Raw genomic sequence first — 18,909 nt, forward strand, 5'->3', positions numbered from 1 at the left:
TGGAAACTAAGAAAAGTCCATGGCGTCCAAAAAGCGTCCCTTTTATGTCAAAATCGGTTTTAGACTGGCTAGAGAACAGCGATAGTAAATCAGAACCACTTGCAGAATTGAGTGATAATGATTCGTGGGGAAATTCGTCATCAGACACTGAAAACGATTCTGCGACTTTGCTCAGCGATGTGCGAACTTGGCGCTATATTTCAAATTTCAGTGTTTTTGGTTTGATTATATTATTGAATTAAATTTATTATTATATTATTTTTTATGAGTATTTATTAAATTATAATTTATGATTTCGTGTTTCAAGTTTTATCATATCCGGAATGTTTACTAGACTCTTGTTCGTACAGATTTCAGTGAGTTATTCCTAAATTACAGGCCTACAATAAAAAAAACTACATATTTCCATGCAAAAAAATGGTACCGCTTTCAGCACCAAAAATCTGAAATAATCATACCACCAGGGAGGTTAAATATATTCCTCAATAGCTGCAAAGCAAATAAATCCACTTTGTGTACACCAAATGCCTTTGTGAACAGTTACTGTGAAAGTAGTGGTGGAACCATCCCTCTGTTATACATAGCCTATGCAGTGTGTAGAGTTGTGGGAGAAATTTAGCAGGCTCCACCCACTACAGCCTGCCTCCAGAAAACTAGAGGAGGGGGCGGAGACAAGACCAGTCACCCTGCACAAGGGGCGAGAGCAGCAGTAACTGGTCTTTATCACAGAAGTAAAATTTCAACTCGGTCTTGTTGCACAAATCTGGAATAAAAACACAAACCCACAGCAGGCTTCAATTACGAATATGTGACTCCTGTATTTAGACCATATTTACTTTCCCCGGAGGTCCTCTTTTGATTTTAAAAGTAAACTTTATTAAGTTTAAAAAACAGGAGTGGTACATCAACTCCAAAGGAGCAGTACTTACAGAAGAGCAAGTATACATAATCCAGTCAAGGCGTTACAAGGATCATTGTGTAACAAAATCAGAAATAAAAAGAGCAAAAGTGTTGCTAAAATCCAATGGACTTATGTCTCTCTAGCCTCAAGCTCTGCCACATCCTGCAGAGATGAGAGCCCAAAGATCATCAGCCCATAACCAAGAGGCATTCCGGCCTGCAGGGTAGGGAAGAGGTAATGACCTATACATAGTTAAGCTTCACAAACGGTATGGAGGTGAGCGCAATCAAGGAAATGCATTTAAGGTGGCCAATGCCTTGTCTATTACAGACCCAGCTGTCTCAAATACTACATAATACAAATAATCAGCTTATAGAGTGGAAGGGCAGCATTAACCAGAGTCCTCCACTTCTGTACAGTCAGAGGAGCCTGGAGTTCCTCTTTAAGAGAGTGGAGGAGACAGTGGGAGAAGTCTTTACTATCTACTTGTAGGGAGAGCTTTTATTCAGTTTCATTAGGGACATTTGCTTTAAGGCTAGAGCAGAGATTTGATCATGCAACTAAAAAAACAAAACAAAATCTTCCACAGCTTTTGATCAATCTCTTCAGCGGAGAGGACTGTAGACTAGTGGCATCTTTAGGCAGGTGCAGGGGGTGGGCTCTGCACCGGGTGACTCCGGACCCTCTCCACGAAAAGGAAAGTTTTAAAGCAAGCCAACGATCCCCCACGATGGATTGGATCTGCGGATTGAGCATAATGGATCGGACTATCCATTATGCTCCCCAATCTGCAGATCCGATCCATCTTGCGGGGATCATCGGCTCGCTTTAAAACTTTCCTTTTCTTAGAGAGATCTGTTAACCCCTGTGGGGATCGTCGGAGGGAAGACACCAACCCTAGGGATGCTGCTGTAGACTTCAAAAGATTTTACTGCACCTAAAATCAGGGATAGTTTGTGGATTCCTTCCAGTGTAAAGGCTGAGACCAAATGGGTCCTAAGGTAACAGGTTGTGGCATGCATGCTTCCAAAAATGTATGACTGTCACTAGCACAAGTAGCTAAAGGGAGTGCTTTTTATGTGGCACAGGAGACAATCTGCTATATAGGGACCCCTTCATCAATAGTAACAGGCCTTGATGAAGAGGGGTTATTTTGCAACACCAAAAGGGTGCATTGTCTCCGGGGACTGAATGAAAGCTCTTGTTTGTTCTGCAGGTCCTATTTGTACATTTTTAACTGCACTTGTAAGTGACTTTGCACAATTAAAGTGGTTGTAAACCTCTGGAATTAAATATGAACAAAGCATATCCCTCTATAGTATGTACTTGTCTCAATTAAGAGCACCAAGTATATTTTCCGGCTGCTGCTTTGCTTCTCTATCGCCATGAATCACTTCTGACATATTTTCTTGACACCAAGAGAAAAATGGTGATGGGAGGGAGTTCTTGTTGATTGACAGCCTCAGCTCTGTTCTTGTGTGAAGGGGGTGTGTGTCTTTTCCTTCCAATCAGCTGTCAGAACTTGCCTTACTAAGCTCTGCCCAGTTCTCTGCCCCTTTATTTCTGACATCTCAGACCAACTTTATAAATTCTGGACTTTGAAGGGATGTAGAGAAGAGGAGACTGCAGATAAAACAGGTACATCCTATAGGAGGATTTGTTTCATCTCTGTGTATCACCTGAGGCCAGTCACCGCACTGGGAGTAAGGGTTTACAACCACTTTAATCATTTTTACTCAGTCCACAGATAGTAAATCATTTGGAGCACTGATTTACTACTACCCAAATCACCCCTGAAGCTCTTTCTACTACTAATAATTGGGTTAAAGGGCAGCACCTATTCACTTTGTGAATAAGGCAAAGCTGTTTCTGCTTTCAACACCCAATCATGTGCAAAGAAGATTTAAATGTTTTCTTTTGTCAGGGATTTGGATGTTTGAAATGAACATAACTGCACGATTTACTAAGTTTAGGGAGTATTTCAACTTACTAAGTAAACAATATCTGCCCCTTTAGTAAATCAATGTTCTAAAGCAGAAGATTTCTTATGACTTTTGTGTGATCAAAACTTGTCAGTGTAGTTTTCAGGCTCATTTTATACTATTGTAGGCTATGCGAGCTGCATTTTCTTGGGCATGGCAGTCCATTCATTTGACTGGCCTGCTGTGCCCACATTTCTGCACACACCTTTTTAAAAATGCAGGCAAGGGGAAGCTGCATAGTTTTCTTGATAAATAATTAGAATATGGACAGCGCCACTAAATATCAACCAACCAATGTGCAAAATTTGAAAGAGCAGCTCACCCAACCCTTAACAAGGTGTACATATAAATCAAAGAATGGCAGCGCTCCTTCTTACTATACTTTCATAATGCTAAAATAAATTCTTAACCAATCATATGTTAAAATTAATATGAACAAAATAAATTAAAAAAATTCAAAAATAAATTGTCCCCAGAAAAAAGTGTCCTTATATGACTTATTCAATAAACTCAAATTGTGAAAAAATATATATAAAATGTCCAACACCAATAATATATATAAAAAGTGCTTTTGTCTTCAATGGTCAACCTTCATGTGAAAAAATACAAATCACCGTGCACAAATCCACTCACCAGAGCAATATACTGATCAGATTATAAACCAGCACAAGTGCTTCTGCTCTGGGAGCAACGATCTGCAGATGGATACCAGTGTCTATTGGATAATTCAAAAAGGCACACACTTCTTTTAAATCTTGGAATGAACTCAGAAAGCATCCGCTCTGTGAGGACATCAGGTGACGAAATGCGTAGAGCGGGGCTTCTGGAGGTGACGTCACTACGTTCAGCGAGCTGCCGGCGTCTGTGTAGGCCAGAGCAGGCTGTTTTATTTGGCTGTGTACGCTGTTTATGCTGGTGTCGGCTCGGACACCAGTAAATGTGAGTGGAATGTCATGTTTTTATGAATAAACTTTTTGCTACATTGTTACGTTACGAGTCCTTCCTCTCTTGCTTTCTGAGTTCATTCCAAGATTGAGAAGTGTCTGCCCTTTTGAATGATCCCATATACGCTGGTATCCATCTGCAGATCGTTGCTCCCAGAGCAGAAGTGCTTGTGCTGGTTTATAATCTGACCAGCATATTGCTCTGGTGAGTTTATTCAATCTATCTGGTCATGGATTTGTGCTCGGTGATTTGTGTTTTTTCACATGAAGGTTGAACATTGAAGACAAAAGCACTTTTTACATATATTATTGGTGTTGGACATTTCATATATGTTTTGTTCACAATTTGAGTTTATTGAATAAGTCATATAAGGACACTTTTTTTCTAGGGACAATTTATTTTTGAATATTGTTTTGATTTATGTTTATATTAATTTTAATATATGATTGGTTAAGGATTTATTTTAGCACTGTAAAAGTATAGTAAATAGGAGTGCTGCCTTTCTTGATTTATAGTCTTCTTGATAATGCAGTTTACCTGCGACACCCACAATCACACTGCGGGCTGAGATGCGGGGGGTGCCATTCCGAATGAATGGCAACCATGTGTGTCTCATAAAAGCAAGATGTGAATACCTGCAACCAGCCTGCATAGTGTGAACCAAGCTTAACATCCTGAAGGTCCATCACTTCAGGGATTTAATATAAGACACTGTTGTGTGGAAGTTGGGAGTGTCTGGATGGGCAGTTGATGGGACTAATACCAAGCTAAATCAAATCATTCAATGGGTAAGCTTTCAGTTCTTTAGGATTTAATATAGAAGTTACTTTTATCTGAGGCCAAATTTGGAAATTAGTCACAATACTAAATTAAAGATTATTATACTTGAGTAGATGGTGGTAATAACACGTACGCTTTCAGGAGTGGACAGAATTGCAGCAGATTTTTGGAAATCATGCAAGCACTTTGAAGCCTTATTTACACTAATGGCCTGAATACTGGTTGTAAATACAGTGATGCTGCGTTCAGTCATGGAAGTGAGCACCCTCTTTTTAATGTCTCTTCTCAATTCTTTTAGTAAAGCTACCCCTAATGTTGCATGCAGAAGAGCAGCCAGTGGAGTGTGTAAGCATTAGAGCTGGGCTTTAAAGTAGAACAATGGCCTCCCTTTACAAATAAAATCAAACTTGCAAAAAATGGGAAAAACATTTTTTTTTTATTACAGTTTAAATAAAGCGTCACAAATGCAAAATTGCTCTCTCATCATCAGTTCACCGTATCCCATACTGGACTTTTCAGATGATCTGGTACCTTCTGGATCCTGGTCTGTGGGTGAAAACAATACGTATGTTTAGTACATTTCTACTAATTCTGACTAATTCTAATTTTGTTCATTCAAAACATCAATACTCACTTTTGTGATTTCTAAAGCAACTCCTTCTGGGACATTACGTTGTATATATTCTAGGTAAACATTGGCGGTGCTCCCAGTCAGGTGTTTTAGCTGAAATAATGGAAGAGAAACCCATATTACAGCAGTTACATTTTCATGGCACATTTCCTTCAATAAAACTGTGTAATATACATGCCAAGAGCACCATAAAGTTTAAAGTAAACCCGTGTTGAAATATGTCACTGTTGAAAATTCCCCAAAAATGCTAGTTTACTGGCTGTTGAAATAATCTACTGTTTTCAATAGTTCTAAGTTAATGCCCATGCTGGTTCTAGGGCAGTGATCAAAAATATATGGAAGCAAAGAGTCTACATGACAGCCAGGCTACTGGCAGAGGTCATACTACATAACAATACTGGAATCTTTTCAAAACAGACCCTGACCCTACTAAAGAAAAAAATGTATTCACTGCATGCAATTTTACAGATATGTATTTACAAGTCATTCTTTCTTAGTACTGTAAATTGTTGGGCAGACGTTGGGTTCAAACCTACAGAAATCAATCACTTCAGGACTGGTCAATTCCCTTGCTCCCTTCTGTGACGCAATAACCCTTCCACTGCCACTTGACAGCGTCCTCAAGGCAAAGTTTAGCATGTCGGTTGACATGATGATAGTCACATTAAAAAAAAAAATTAGGGCTCCATGCACATTATTGTGTTTTATAATAATAAAAAAAAAAAAATAGATGAAAACCTCTGATAAGTGTTTTTGTGCTGGATTCTAGCAGCAGTTAGGAGCATTTTTTCAATACATGAAGAAAAAAAAAAACTTTTAGGAGCGTTCAGCGCTTTCTGCTGGAAAAACCAAAAACATTTTCTTCTTTTCTGTTCCTAAATACTGAAGCTTGAAAAATGTTACTAGCTTAAAATAATGTGCATGGACACATAGGATAACACTTAGCTTCTAGGAGCTTAAAACTGCTAGTGTATATGGAACCTAAAGCAGCTGCAGAAGTTTTCCTGTGAAGATGCATGGGATTATGCTGTGCAGTCATCTGCTGGGGCCCAGAAAGAGGTTTCTGGGGCCACACAGGGTGGACAGTACAATAGGGAATGACAGATGGCAAATTATTGTGACTTAAAAAAAATGAAGATGTGGTTTCTTCAAAGTTTAGCTAATATCACACCTCAGCACTAGTGTGTAAAAATCGAATATCTTAACAAGGAGTTGCATGTCTCAGATCCATTAATGGATGACGGACTGATTCTTGCTACCTGTAAATAACTAGCTGCGGCCGCTGAGCCTTGTACACTTCAATGACAGGTCTCCAGCAACCGCAGCTATCTGCATAGCAAGCGATTACCTGCGGTGATTGATAGTAGATAGCTGCGGCCACCACAGACCTGTCATTGCAGTGTACAGGACACAGTGGCCCCAGCTAGCCGCTCACAGGTGGCAGGAATCGGCAGATGCCTGTCGTAATTTACATCCGTGCGAATGTTGCCTAAGGCTATAAAGTTTCTCTCTGTCAATAGTCAAAATTCACAATTTCTTATGTTTTATTTTTCAGACAGGTAAATTTAAAATATAGCAAACTATTAAATGTAGACTTCTATCCAGCCAGCAGAAGGATCTTTTCAATTATGACGTTTTAGTTTTCACCTTTGCTAAAATAAGCCTCAAATGAGATTGTGACATAATTTAGCAGATGATTGGGTCTCCATCAGACACATGGTGCTACAAAGCAAGCTGCTCTGCTGCTTTAACTAACTCAGACTACTCTAGTAATCCCCTATTACAATTTTTTAACAAAGAATTACGTATATATTGAGTTAAAAAATATTCAAAGAGATTAAAACCTGACCTAAAACAAATTTAGTTTCCCTAGGTTGACTGGACAAACTATAGGTAACTTAGAAAACACGGGAATGCACAGGCTGCTTGGAAAAGAAAGTCCTCCTATGACACTGTATCAGTTCCTCACCTCTAAGCACCTGTAGTGTGTCCTCATTTCATACTGGACTCTATGTTTTTTGAAAATGTGTACGGATTTTAAAACAGTGAATTTCTCTTTTTTCTTTTGCGGTTCATGCCTAAAAAACACAATTACACATCTGGATAAACAGAAGAATGCAACCCTTATAACGGCTGACTGACATGTAATTGGCTGCAATTGCTGTTATTGGCGCATCAACATTGCTCGAAACATTTCTAAAGAATTATTTGAAAATCACATACATTAAAACTCACATATTTCTAAACATCCAGAAGAAAACTATAAAAAAATGAAGAATACTAGGTAAAGTAGAGTCACAAGAGTTCAGACAACAGGCAGGTTCAAAAGAAAGGCGTTTTACTAACATCAGTTTAGATCAGAGGTGTTCTACATTTGTTTTTTTTCTTAAGTCCTCAGGTGTTGATCAGGCACCTAAGCTATCGGCCATTGGTTTGGGACCTTTATGAATGAATATTATCTATTTGGGGACCATTGATATTTATTTTGGGACATCATTTGGGCTCCTAAATTACAGTTAACACACATAAGGCAAAGCTGTTAAAAAGACTTGCACACATTTAGTTATCACCCAAATATGTGCATTATGCTACTCTAGGGAGTTCTGGCATGCAAATCTAGGCTTGCCTAAGTGCTGACACCAAAAGATGCTTGCCTAATTTATTTTTACTTAGTTACTAGTGACTGGTTTTTGCTTTTGGGAACCCTATCAGGTTTCAGGTTACTGACTGATAGAGGACTATTAAGGTGGTAGTAAAGTCTGACAAAAACCTGCCCGTCTCCTGCAGGTTAATGCCATCTTGTGTCCTGGTTTTGCCATCTTGGATATTGGAGCCTGGCAGTGGCCAGCTCCCCACATGCACATGCTTGAGCGGCAGTCTGAATGGTCCTGCAGCCTCCTGAGACGTGAGGAGCGGCAGGGAAACAATTTAGTAGTCCTCCCCCCCAAAAGTAAACCTGTAACTCCAGGCTGAGGGAGGGGTAGGGATTGGAAACTATAAGGCCATATTCATACTGTTGTGTTGCAGTAACATGCCTTGCAGTTCCACTCAATAAAAAAATGCACTCAAATCGTCACATCTGAAATGTAGCATGCAGCAAAGCAAAGTGCGCTGCTTTAGGAAAAAAACAAAAAAGGGTCAAGTGCGATTTTAAGCATATTTGGTGGTGCAACATAATGCGTGTTACCACGCCGCACATATATAAATGAGCTCTTAGTAAGGGTACACTCACTGGACAGATGTATGAAAGGTGGTGGTGGAGCTTAGCCCTGAAGTATGCCCATAGTAACAAATTGAAACTAAGGCTGGCTATACACTCAGTTTTTTTTGCTCAGTGTGCTGGCTGAATGAAAAAAACTTACTATACAGCATGGATGGCCGAATTTTCCTCTCTGTCTAATGTATTTTGACAGCCAGCCTGGACAGATGTCAAAACACCTGAACGGCGGCTGCATCTTACTGGAAGCAGCTGGTTTTCAAATGACAATTTTCCACCCAGCCCTGAGGCATGTCAGACAGGAGGGCTGCTGACTGCCACCCAGTGAGCGAATTTTGACCAGCTGCTAAGGAACCGGCTGAAATTTTGACTGTGTATCGCCATCCTAAGTCAGTGAACTACACAATAAAGCTTTTCTGTCCAGCCAAGAGGTAACCAGCATCTTTGGTGTCTTGCTCTTAGGCAGGACTTTTTATTTTAAAATTAAGTACACACCTCAGTATTCGAGCTGTTTCTTTGAAGGGGGGGGGGGAGGGGGGGTAGATTAAGCACGCCAGGTTTGAAGGCTTATGAGGTACAGAACAGTATGTGTCGGTGCCATTACGGGCCTGCATTTAATCTGTCATCTGAACAGCATGAACTTCAGTATTCACTTTAGATCAAGTAAGAGCAGATACATTTTAGTACAAGTAGTCAAACCTTTTCTGTAGTTAGTGACAGCAGAAGGTTCCACTCAATTAGTTTTTTAACTGAAAAGGAGGAACAACATACCTTGCAGTCAGACGCTGATGAGCACAAAAAACATTAGCTGAAGGCCAGTAACACATTTTTATTTTTTACTAAATGTTCAGCTAATCATTTCAAAAGGGTACTGAAGTATACAGTAAAGTACTTAACGTGCACAGGCTGTATAGCAGAAGGCTCTATTTCTCCCAATACTTACACCCCCTCCACACAGATGCCAAGCTCTTTAGCTGCCAGGACTGTAAAGTGCTCATAGCTGTCCAGAACAGTTTTGTCATGGCCTTTTGCTAACACTTCTATCTTCTTATACAGGACATCTGGTTCATCAGTGGTGCTTATCTGTACATAGAAAAATAAACGATTCTGAAACAAGTTTATGGTGTCCAGTTGTCTTCATTTGCATGCAGTATGAGGTAAAGGAGAACTCTGCAGTGTTGTGTGCATTGGCACAGAGTATATATAACCCCAGTGTAATGTCAGAACTCTACACACTGAGAATGGCACAAACAGCACTTCCCAATAATCCTAAAAGTACATTCTAATTAAAGAGGAGCTCCAGTCAAACAAAAACTAATGAAAAAAAAAAAAAAGTCAGCAGCTACAAAAACTGTAGCTGCTGACGTTTAAAAAACAGCCACTCACCCATCCCACGATCCAGCAGTGTACTCACCACAGCCAGTTTCATGTTTCACTGGCAGTCCTCGCTCCCCGGTGCCGGCATCTTAAGTGTGGGCATCTGACTGTGATAGCTTGTGTCTTCATAGCTGGGTGACCACTGCGCATGTGCAAGTAGCGCTGTGCCTTGTAAATGGTCCCGTAGTCCTCTGGGGCCTGTCACGAGTCCCAGAAGACTGGGGGGGAGGGTTGGGCAACTTCCAATTGCAGCGGAAGTGGGAGCAGGTATTTTAACAGAGAGAGGGGGACCAGTACTTAAAGCAGAACTTCTCCTTTTGGGTGGAGCTCTGTTTTTAAGTTAAATATTGGACCTTTGGGCTTTACAGGCATAAACCAAATTCAAACCCGCTTTGCATTTTTGTATTTGACTAGTCACAGCACATGTTCAGGAAGCACACCCAACAACCCCCCCTTTCCTGCAGTCAGTTCTCACCATATGGCTCAGTGTTGCTTTTGATACCAGAGGAAGACCAGGGCTTCTGGGAACGGAAATTTAAAGCACAACTAAACCTATAGATTTAATGGTTTCAAAAAGCAGATGCATTCCGGGAATGCTAACTCACAATTGCTTGTGCTCTCTATGGCTGGTGTCATAACTGATTGAATGTGCAGAAGTATAGCAGCTGCAGATCAAACAAAAGCTAAGGTGGCAGCTTCCTTGGCTGAAAAGGATAGGAGGGTATAGATGCACTTTAGGAAAGCATTTTTATTCCAGATTAAAATAAAAAGTGAGTGGAATAATTTGACCATCGGTGACATACCAGGTACGTGACTGGTTTGCAAGTGGATAAAGGGGGGGCTGCACACTGAAGGTTTGGTACCTTCATATATACATTGCATAAAAAGATGAAAACCTTCAGGCTTTAGAACCACTTTAACATGAAGCCCTCCAGCAGTGTACTGTCATGGCTTCCATCTTCACCTGATCTTCCTTCTGGGTTCATAGGCTCCAGCCATTTGAATGGCCGAACCAAGATGATGTCACTCTTGTACATGCACACAGGGGTCACGGCGGTGGCACAGAGCTCTGAAGGGATGGCATAAGTGCCATCCCTTCAGAGCGCATGGCTCCAGAAACAGCGGATCTCTCCTAAACGGTGTATGTTTAGGAGATATTCCTTGTACGTACTGGTAAGCTTTATTAGAAGCTTAATAGTTACATAGTTAGTCTGGCTGAAAAAAGACAAAAGTCCTTCCAGTTCAACCATAAAAAAAAAAAAAAAAAGTTATAATCCCACACCCACAGTTGATCCAGAGGAAAGCAAGAAAACCCAGCAAAGCATGATCCAATTTGCTCCTGCAGGGGAAAAAATTCCTGATCCCCCGAGAGGCAATTGGATATTTCCTGGATCAACTTTACCTATAAATGTTATATCCAGTTATATTCTGTGTATCCAAGAAAGAATCCAGGACTTTTTTAAAGCAATCCACTGAGCTGACCAAAACCAACTCTTGAGGGAGTCTATTCCACATTTTCACAGCTCTCACTGTGAAGAAACCTTTCCGTGTTTGGAGATTACATTTCTTTTCCTCCAGACGCAAAGACTGCCCTCTCTTTACTGTCTTCATAAATTCCTAGCACTGGAAGGTAACTGCTGTGTGTACTACCTGTCTTCACTGAAAGGACTTTTAAATTAAACAGCAGCCAGTGGAACACAGGATACTCTTCATTATTATTATTATACAGTATTTATAAAGCGCCAATAGTTCGCTCAGTGCTGTACATTACAAAGGGGGACAGAACATGTGACAGAACAATACCAATACAATGCAAAACATGAGGGGATTGAGGGCCCTGCTCTTTCGAGCTTACAATCTAGGATTAGAGGTAAATTATTTGGTGCTGAATCCCCCCAAAAATATTTTACTGGAGTTCAACCTTAAATACTGTCTTTTAAATGAACCCACGGGTTAAAGTGACGCTAAACCCAACAAAAGAAAAAATACACATTTAATACATACATTTGGATCCATCTGTGTCCCCTCGTTCCTGACATTACAAGCAGAAAAATGCTTATGAAATCTCTGTTCCAACCTTCTTTAGGAGGGTGGTAAAGCTTGCTCTACACAGCCCCACTGTACATGGTGATGTAACCACCCATCTCAGTGTGATCACAGTAATCCATTCATTGCTTTAAATCATCACTCACACAGGCTACTGTAGTGAGAAGAGCTAGCACTGCACTACACTCAAAGATTTGCCAGCTGGATCCAAATGGAGTGCTTCTCCGCTGGCAACCTGAGCAGCAAGGAGCACAAAGATAGCAAAGCCCATCTCTGGGTCTGGCAGGCAGCCACTCCTACACACATTCCTCCTTGCTCCTTGCATATTACTACCTCCATCAGTCCTGTGTAGCAGGGTGCCTGGGAGTTGTGGTGCCTGACTGAGCATCAAGGTGCTAAGAATCAGGTTTGCCATCTATAGATGCAGTAATGGGCAGAGGAGCTGGGAGGAACACGTCAGTTGTCACTCTGAAGCTGGTATTGTCACTTGTGTAAGCATGTGGACAGCGCTGTTCAATAATACAAGGGTGCCTGCAGCTCCTTCTCTCCTTCATTACATCTCTGTCCAGTTTTGGGACATCCTACCACCACCCCAGCATTGTGTGATCAGGAGACCCTGGGGTTAGAGAACACATCAACCAAGAGTCATGATAGCTTGGACATGACAACTGAAAAATGCAAGGATGGCAGGCATATTTAGCTTTAGCAGAGCGGTGGATGTGACTGCAATGGATGTGCAGTGCTCACACACAGAGGACAAGAGGCTCTCTTGGGGACATGCAGAGGGACAACATTTCGGGAAATAATATATGAGGAAGTAATTCTAACATTTTATCAAAAATTTTTCCTGGGTAGCAGTCAGGGGCGGACTGACAACTCATGGGGCCCCTGGGCAATAGGGGATCATAGGGCCCGTGTCCTTGCCCAAACTCAAAAAAGCCTATGAAAAAGGTACCAGGGGCATCTCATGGGGCCCCCTACTGACCCCGGGCCCTTGGGCAGTGCCCGAGTTTCCAAATGGTCAGTCTGCCCCTGGTAGCAGTGAATGCTGTGTTAGGGGGATATTTTAACACAGTGTTTAGTGACACTTTAAACCAAACCTTGCTAAGGCCCCTTTCACCCGGGTGTTCCGTATGTCCGTTTTTTCATCTGTCCGTTTATGGATGAAAAATGGATGCCCATTCATTTCTATGGCCTAGCGGATGTAATCGGATGATCATCTGTTTGCATCTGTTAATGTCCGCATCCATTAACATCCATTTTTTTTGAACAGAAGAAAACTCATGTTGAGGAAGGCACTTCCTGAAGATGATCTATGATCGAAACACTCCTCTGAGCGGCATGCGTTCCACAGGGCGAATGTGACGTCGGTGGAAGTTGCGTCATCAAACCTTGATGCATTTTGATCATAGATCATCTTGAAGGCACTTCCTGAAGATGATCTATGATCGAAATGCTCCTCTGAGCGGCATGCATTCCACAGGGCAGATGTGACGTCGGCGGCAGTTGCGTCATCTAACCTGGACACGTTTCAATCATAGATCATCTTCAGGAAGTGCCTTCCTCAAGATGATCTATGATTGAAACGCGTTGAAGTTTGATGACACAACTTCTGCCGACGTCACATCCGCCTTGTGGAACGCACGCCGCTCAGAGGAGCGATCACTACAGCGACTTTCATTTACTTTCATTGCAATAGCAACAAGGCTGAGTACACCAGGTGCCAGGCTTAGGCACTTCTCTTCTGAGTGTATTCTTTTACATAGTTCCCTAAAATAAAGGTATTAAGCGGTTTTACACTATGGGATGTCCCTTCTGTTGTTATGGTAACACATTGCATGCCCTGTCTGTGGAGGTGAGGAGACAGTGGGCTTTCTGGAGTTCATTTTCTGGTACGGACCATTCCAAGAATAGCTGGTCACAAGCTGCAACACTCGGTTTACTGGGATAATCCTGCAAGCGTGAATGACCATTCTAGAGATAGATGGTCATTGGATGATGGTGAGTGTCAGTCCATGTGGGGCACTGATTTGAGCACAGTGGAGCACTTGTATGTCTTGGAATGAATTATCAATCAAGATATGAAATTAAGAGTTGAACACCACCACTTTGCACATAGTTCACTATTTTGGGACTGAATTATACCTTTTTTGTACTTATGCACATGATATGCGCAGTCTGTGGTTTTCACATTTTGTTTGTGTATATAAGTTCACAATATAGGACTGCTGCAGTCACAATTGGAGTTTGTAATATATCTATAATTGCAATTAGCACTTTCTCATACCCTAAGGAACGCCAGTTACAGGGGAATGACAGATACTTACCAGCTTCTTGATATGTCTGTTATTTGTTTGGGAGACAGCAGGCTGTACACTTTCAGGAGTGGTTGTATCCCTGTTCACAAAGAGAAGTGTCAGCTGGAAACACATTAGAGAGAATAGGGACACACATACACTAAACATTTTTAAGGACAACCCCTTGATCACCCTAGATGTTAACCCCTTCCCAGCCAGTGTCATTAGTAAAGTGACAGTGTATATTAATAGCACTGATCACTGTATTAGTATCACTAGAGATGTCAGTGGCAGTTAGTCAGTCCCCCCCTCCCCAGTGTCAAGAGTCAGACTGCTCACCGAATTCCAGTATCTATACCAGCAATGGGCAAACTACGGCCCGGCGGACCTTTTAATCCGGCCCGCAGCCAGGGCAGGCAAACATTGGCTGTCAGGATGTATGTAGGCGGGGCAGCGTGACGAACGTGAGGGGAGCTAGGCTCCTCTCACAGTCCGCCCTGAAGACCGGAACGGCGCGGGAACACGGCGAGAGGAACGCGCGGAGCAAAGGTAAGTGAATTGACACGGGGGACTTGGCTTACTACTTGGGGGGGAATAGTACTGTGGGGGATGAAATACTATATGAGGGATGAATTAATATGGGGCATGAATTAATATGGGGAATGAATTACTATAGGAGGGATGAATTACTATGGGGGATGAATTACTATATGAGGGATGAATTACTATATGGGGGATGAATTACTATATGGGGGATGAATTACTATATGGGGGATGAATTACTATGGGGGATGAATTACTATATGGGGGATGAATTACTATATGGGGGATGAATTACTATATGGGGGATGAATTACTATGGGGGATGAATTACTATATGGGGGATGAATTACTATATGGGGGATTAATTACTATGCTTACTATGGGGGAATATTGCTATACTTACTATGGATGACACATACACATCATTCATCTACTCTTGGTCCGGCCCCCGGGTCCAATATATGAACCCATTGCGGCCCTCAAGTCAAAAAGTTTGCCCACCCCTGATCTATACCATAGTTTGCAGATGCCATAAATGTCATGCAAACCAATCAATAAACACACTTATTTGGATTTTATTTTTAACCAAAAAGACGTAGCAGAATACATTTTGGCCTAAATGTATGACTAAATTTGCTTTTATTTTTATTGGATATGTTTTATAGCAGAAAATATATATTTTTTTAATTTATATTGTAAAAATAAAAAAAGCCCAGTGATGACCATTGAATACAACCAAAAGAAAGCTTTATTTGTGTGAAAAAAAAAAGAGATACATTTCATTTGGGTACAGCATTGCATGACTGCGCAATTCGCAGTTAAAGTAGCACAGTGCTGAATAGCAAAAAATGGCATGGTCATGAAGAGAGTAAAATCTTCCAGAGCACAAGTGATTAAAGCTGATCTCAAGCTGGACCAAACAATTTACTTCACCAAGACATGCAGTGGCTCTCAGTGCTGTATGAACTGTATGCAGTGCTAGGTTCCAGCAGTGGGATGGGAACTTCCTGTCCCACTCCTGGAAAAAAATTGAGTCAGGCTGTGACAATGATGTCACTGGTAGATTTACATTTTGATTTTGTGTCAGCAACTTGCAAAATAAAAAAAATATTAAGGCTTCAAGCACACAGTCATACAAATACTGCGCATTCAAAGCATACGCCTGTGCGTGTGTGGGTGCTTTGTGCAACCCCCAGCACACAAATGCATACAGCTGCATCTTCACATCCATTTCTTTGAGTGCCTTCAGATCCTGAAAGAGTGACTACACAGGCTGTGCACACTGTAAGGCCGTGTGCATGAAGCCTATAGAAGCATCTTGGTATAGGCAGGTGTACCATACTAGTCCACAATGCAGCAAGCTGAAAACGAGAAGCGCACCAACCTTGCGCATTACCTCAGTAACCAAAATTTATTAATTGTAAAAAATATACTCACAAACAGCGAATAAAATCAGGCATGTAAGTCCTCACAGGGACTTGAAGATAACATGAGTCCCATCAGGGGAGTGGGTGTTCAGTACAGCTGACGCGTTTCGAAGGGGGTCCCTTATTCCTCAGAGAGATCCCCGAGTTAGCTCTGAGAAAGAAGGGACCCCCTTCGAAACGCGTCAGCTGTACTGAACACCCACTCCCCTGATGGGACTCATGTTATCTTCAAGTCCCTGTGAGGACTTACATGCCTGATTTTATTCGCTGTTTGTGAGTATATTTTTTACAATTAATAAATTTTGGTTACTGAGGTAATGCGCAAGGTTGGTGCGCTTCTTGTTTTCATTTCATTCTGCAGTGTTGATTGGGCTTCCCCAGCCTTGTTTTGGAGCCGCACAGCCCTTTATGCATTGGTGGACGATCCCTCCAGGCCTGGTTCCTGCCACCTGTCTGAGCCCTAGAGCGCAGGAGAATTCGTCTTTGATTTACCACAATGCAGCAAGACCAGAGCTGGCCTTCAAACGGAAATTGTCCTCCACTGACAATACTGTGAGACTTACGCAACATGGCGATATGTCTGTGTGATGGCGCATGCACAAGAAGGAAACGGTCTTGTTCTGAGCACCTGCAATGAAAAAAAAATTGTTGCATGAAAAAAAAATAAAAATGAATGACTCCCCTAAATCCCATGTAGAATATTAAACAATGAAAGAAAAAAGTGTGAGCCTCTAAGGCTAGGTACACGCGGGCTGAAAATGGTCGGCTCTGCGTGAACAGGCTGACTCTCAGCACGTGTGCACAGCCCCGTCTGACAAGCCACTCCCCCTGTCAAAACACAAGATCACAGCGGGGAGATCGCTGCACTATCATCGCTTGTGTAAGTACGGCGATCTGGGCTGAACGGAAAAAATCCTATCGTGTGTGCCCTACAGAAGGGTGCAATTGCAGAGAGCAATTCACTGCACTAGTTATAAGGAAAAGGGAAGACTTAACAAATGATATCAACAAGCAAAAAGTCAGTATGAAGTGCCCCCCATAGATTGTGATATCCTATGTACACCCCCCCCCCCCCTTATCCCAAATCAGCGACTGCAGACTGTGGTCAAAACAAAGCACCATTGGAAGTCTGGAGGCGCCTTTATGTAGTGTCCTGAGCAACCAAGGAGCCACAAATTTTCTGACTAATCTATGCCCACCCCTCACCCACCCAGCCACCCACCGGCTGGGGGAAGCCTGCCAGAGTCAGGAGTAAGGGGTTACTCTGTGTGCAGATAGGAGGGGAGCCGCTGTCTGCACGCAGCTCCCTCCGCTGTCCGCACGCAGCCCCCTCCACAATCTGCGCATGGCCTCCCTGCTACTGTCAGCGCTCAAACCTCCTCTGCTGTCTGTGCTCGGACCCCCTCCCTCTACACTCTGTGCTCAGACCTCCTCTGCTGTCAGTGCACCAACGTTCCTCTACTGTCAGAGCTTGGCCCCCCCTCTGCAGTCTGTGCTCGGACCCCCGCTCTGCAGTCTGCACACCGACTCCCCCTCCACTGTCAGCGCACCGACTCCCCCTCCACTGTCAGCGCACCAACCCCCCTTCCGCTGTCAGCACACCGACCCCCCCCCCCCTCCGCTGTCAGCACACTGACCCCCCCTGCTGTCAACACTCGGACCCCCTTCCGCTGTCAGCGCCCCGAGCCCCCTCCACTGTAAGGGCTCGAACCCCCCTCTACTGTCACACTGACCCCCTCTGCTGTCAGCACACAGGGAGCTGTCAGCACGCTGAGCCCCCTCCCCTGTCAGTGCTTGGACCCCCCTCTGCTGTCAGCACGCCGAGCCCCCTCTGCTGTCAGTGCTCCAACCCCCCTTCACTGTCACACTGACCCCCTCTGCTGTCAGAACACAGGGAGCTGTCAGCGCCACGACCCCCCTCCGCTGTCAGCGCACCGACCCCCCTCCGCTGTCAGCATACAGGGAGCGGTCAGCGCCACGACCCCCTCCGCTGTCAGCGCACCGACCCCCCCCTCCGCTGTCAGCGCACGGACCCCCCCTCCGCTGTCAGCGCACGGACCCCCCCTCCGCTGTCAGCATACAGGGAGCTGTCAGCGCCACGACCCCCTCCGCTGTCAGCACTCCGACCCCCCTCCGCTGTCAGCGCACCGACCCCCCTCCGCTGTCAGCGCACCGATCCCCCTCCGCTGTCAGCGCACCGATCCCCCTCCGCTGTCAGCGCACAGGTATCTCCGCCTGTGGAACCTCCTTTCCGTCACACACAGAGAGGACACTTAGCACCGGGGCTCTGGCAGGACAGGGACATGTGATGGAAGGTGACTGTACGGTGTAGACAGACTCCTCATTATCCGCTGTGCCCGGCGCCTCCAGTCACCTGACAGCGGCTCACATCCCGGACACCGCGGCTCAGAAGGGCAAATCCCCGGCACACATTCATCTTCTCTCCTGTGCAGCGCCGCGCTGACTTCCGGCGCACATCATGACCTCACCCCGGAGCTGTCACAGCCTAGTATCCGGGACGAGCAGGGCGTAACATGGACCCAACACAAATATGGCCGTCCTCACACTCTGAGGGCAGAGTATTAGAGCGGCCATATTTGTTTTGGGTCAGGCTATATGAAGCCAGTGTATCTAGTTAGTTTTGGGGGAGGTTCTCTCTCTTTCTTCTTTTCCTGGTAACTTTTCCGAGCAGAGTGAAGTCATATCTAATATGTTATGGTTGTCACTGAAACAGGAAGAGAAGGAAAATCTCAGCTGTCTTAG

General features: G+C 43.5%; 1 protein-coding gene across 1 annotated transcript; it reads right to left on the minus strand.

The window, feature by feature from the left end:
- Nucleotides 1-5,025: 5,025 nt before the first annotated feature.
- On the minus strand, nt 5,026-18,653 carry MRPS10 (mitochondrial ribosomal protein S10). The gene is made up of 7 exons (XM_089677828.1): nt 18,521-18,653; nt 16,710-16,774; nt 14,207-14,276; nt 9,400-9,539; nt 7,209-7,317; nt 5,243-5,332; nt 5,026-5,154 (listed from the first exon to the last, which is right to left on the minus strand). Exons 1-7 carry the CDS (start codon nt 18,581-18,583, stop codon nt 5,095-5,097), a joined length of 597 nt encoding a protein of 198 aa, XP_089533954.1. The 5' UTR covers nt 18,584-18,653; the 3' UTR covers nt 5,026-5,094.
- Nucleotides 18,654-18,909: the final 256 nt, after the last annotated feature.

Source organism: Staurois parvus, unplaced genomic scaffold, assembly GCF_062004578.1.
Source record: "Staurois parvus isolate SC_StPar_1 unplaced genomic scaffold, SC_StPar_1.0 ptg000192l, whole genome shotgun sequence".
Lineage (NCBI taxonomy): Eukaryota > Metazoa > Chordata > Amphibia > Anura > Ranidae > Staurois > Staurois parvus.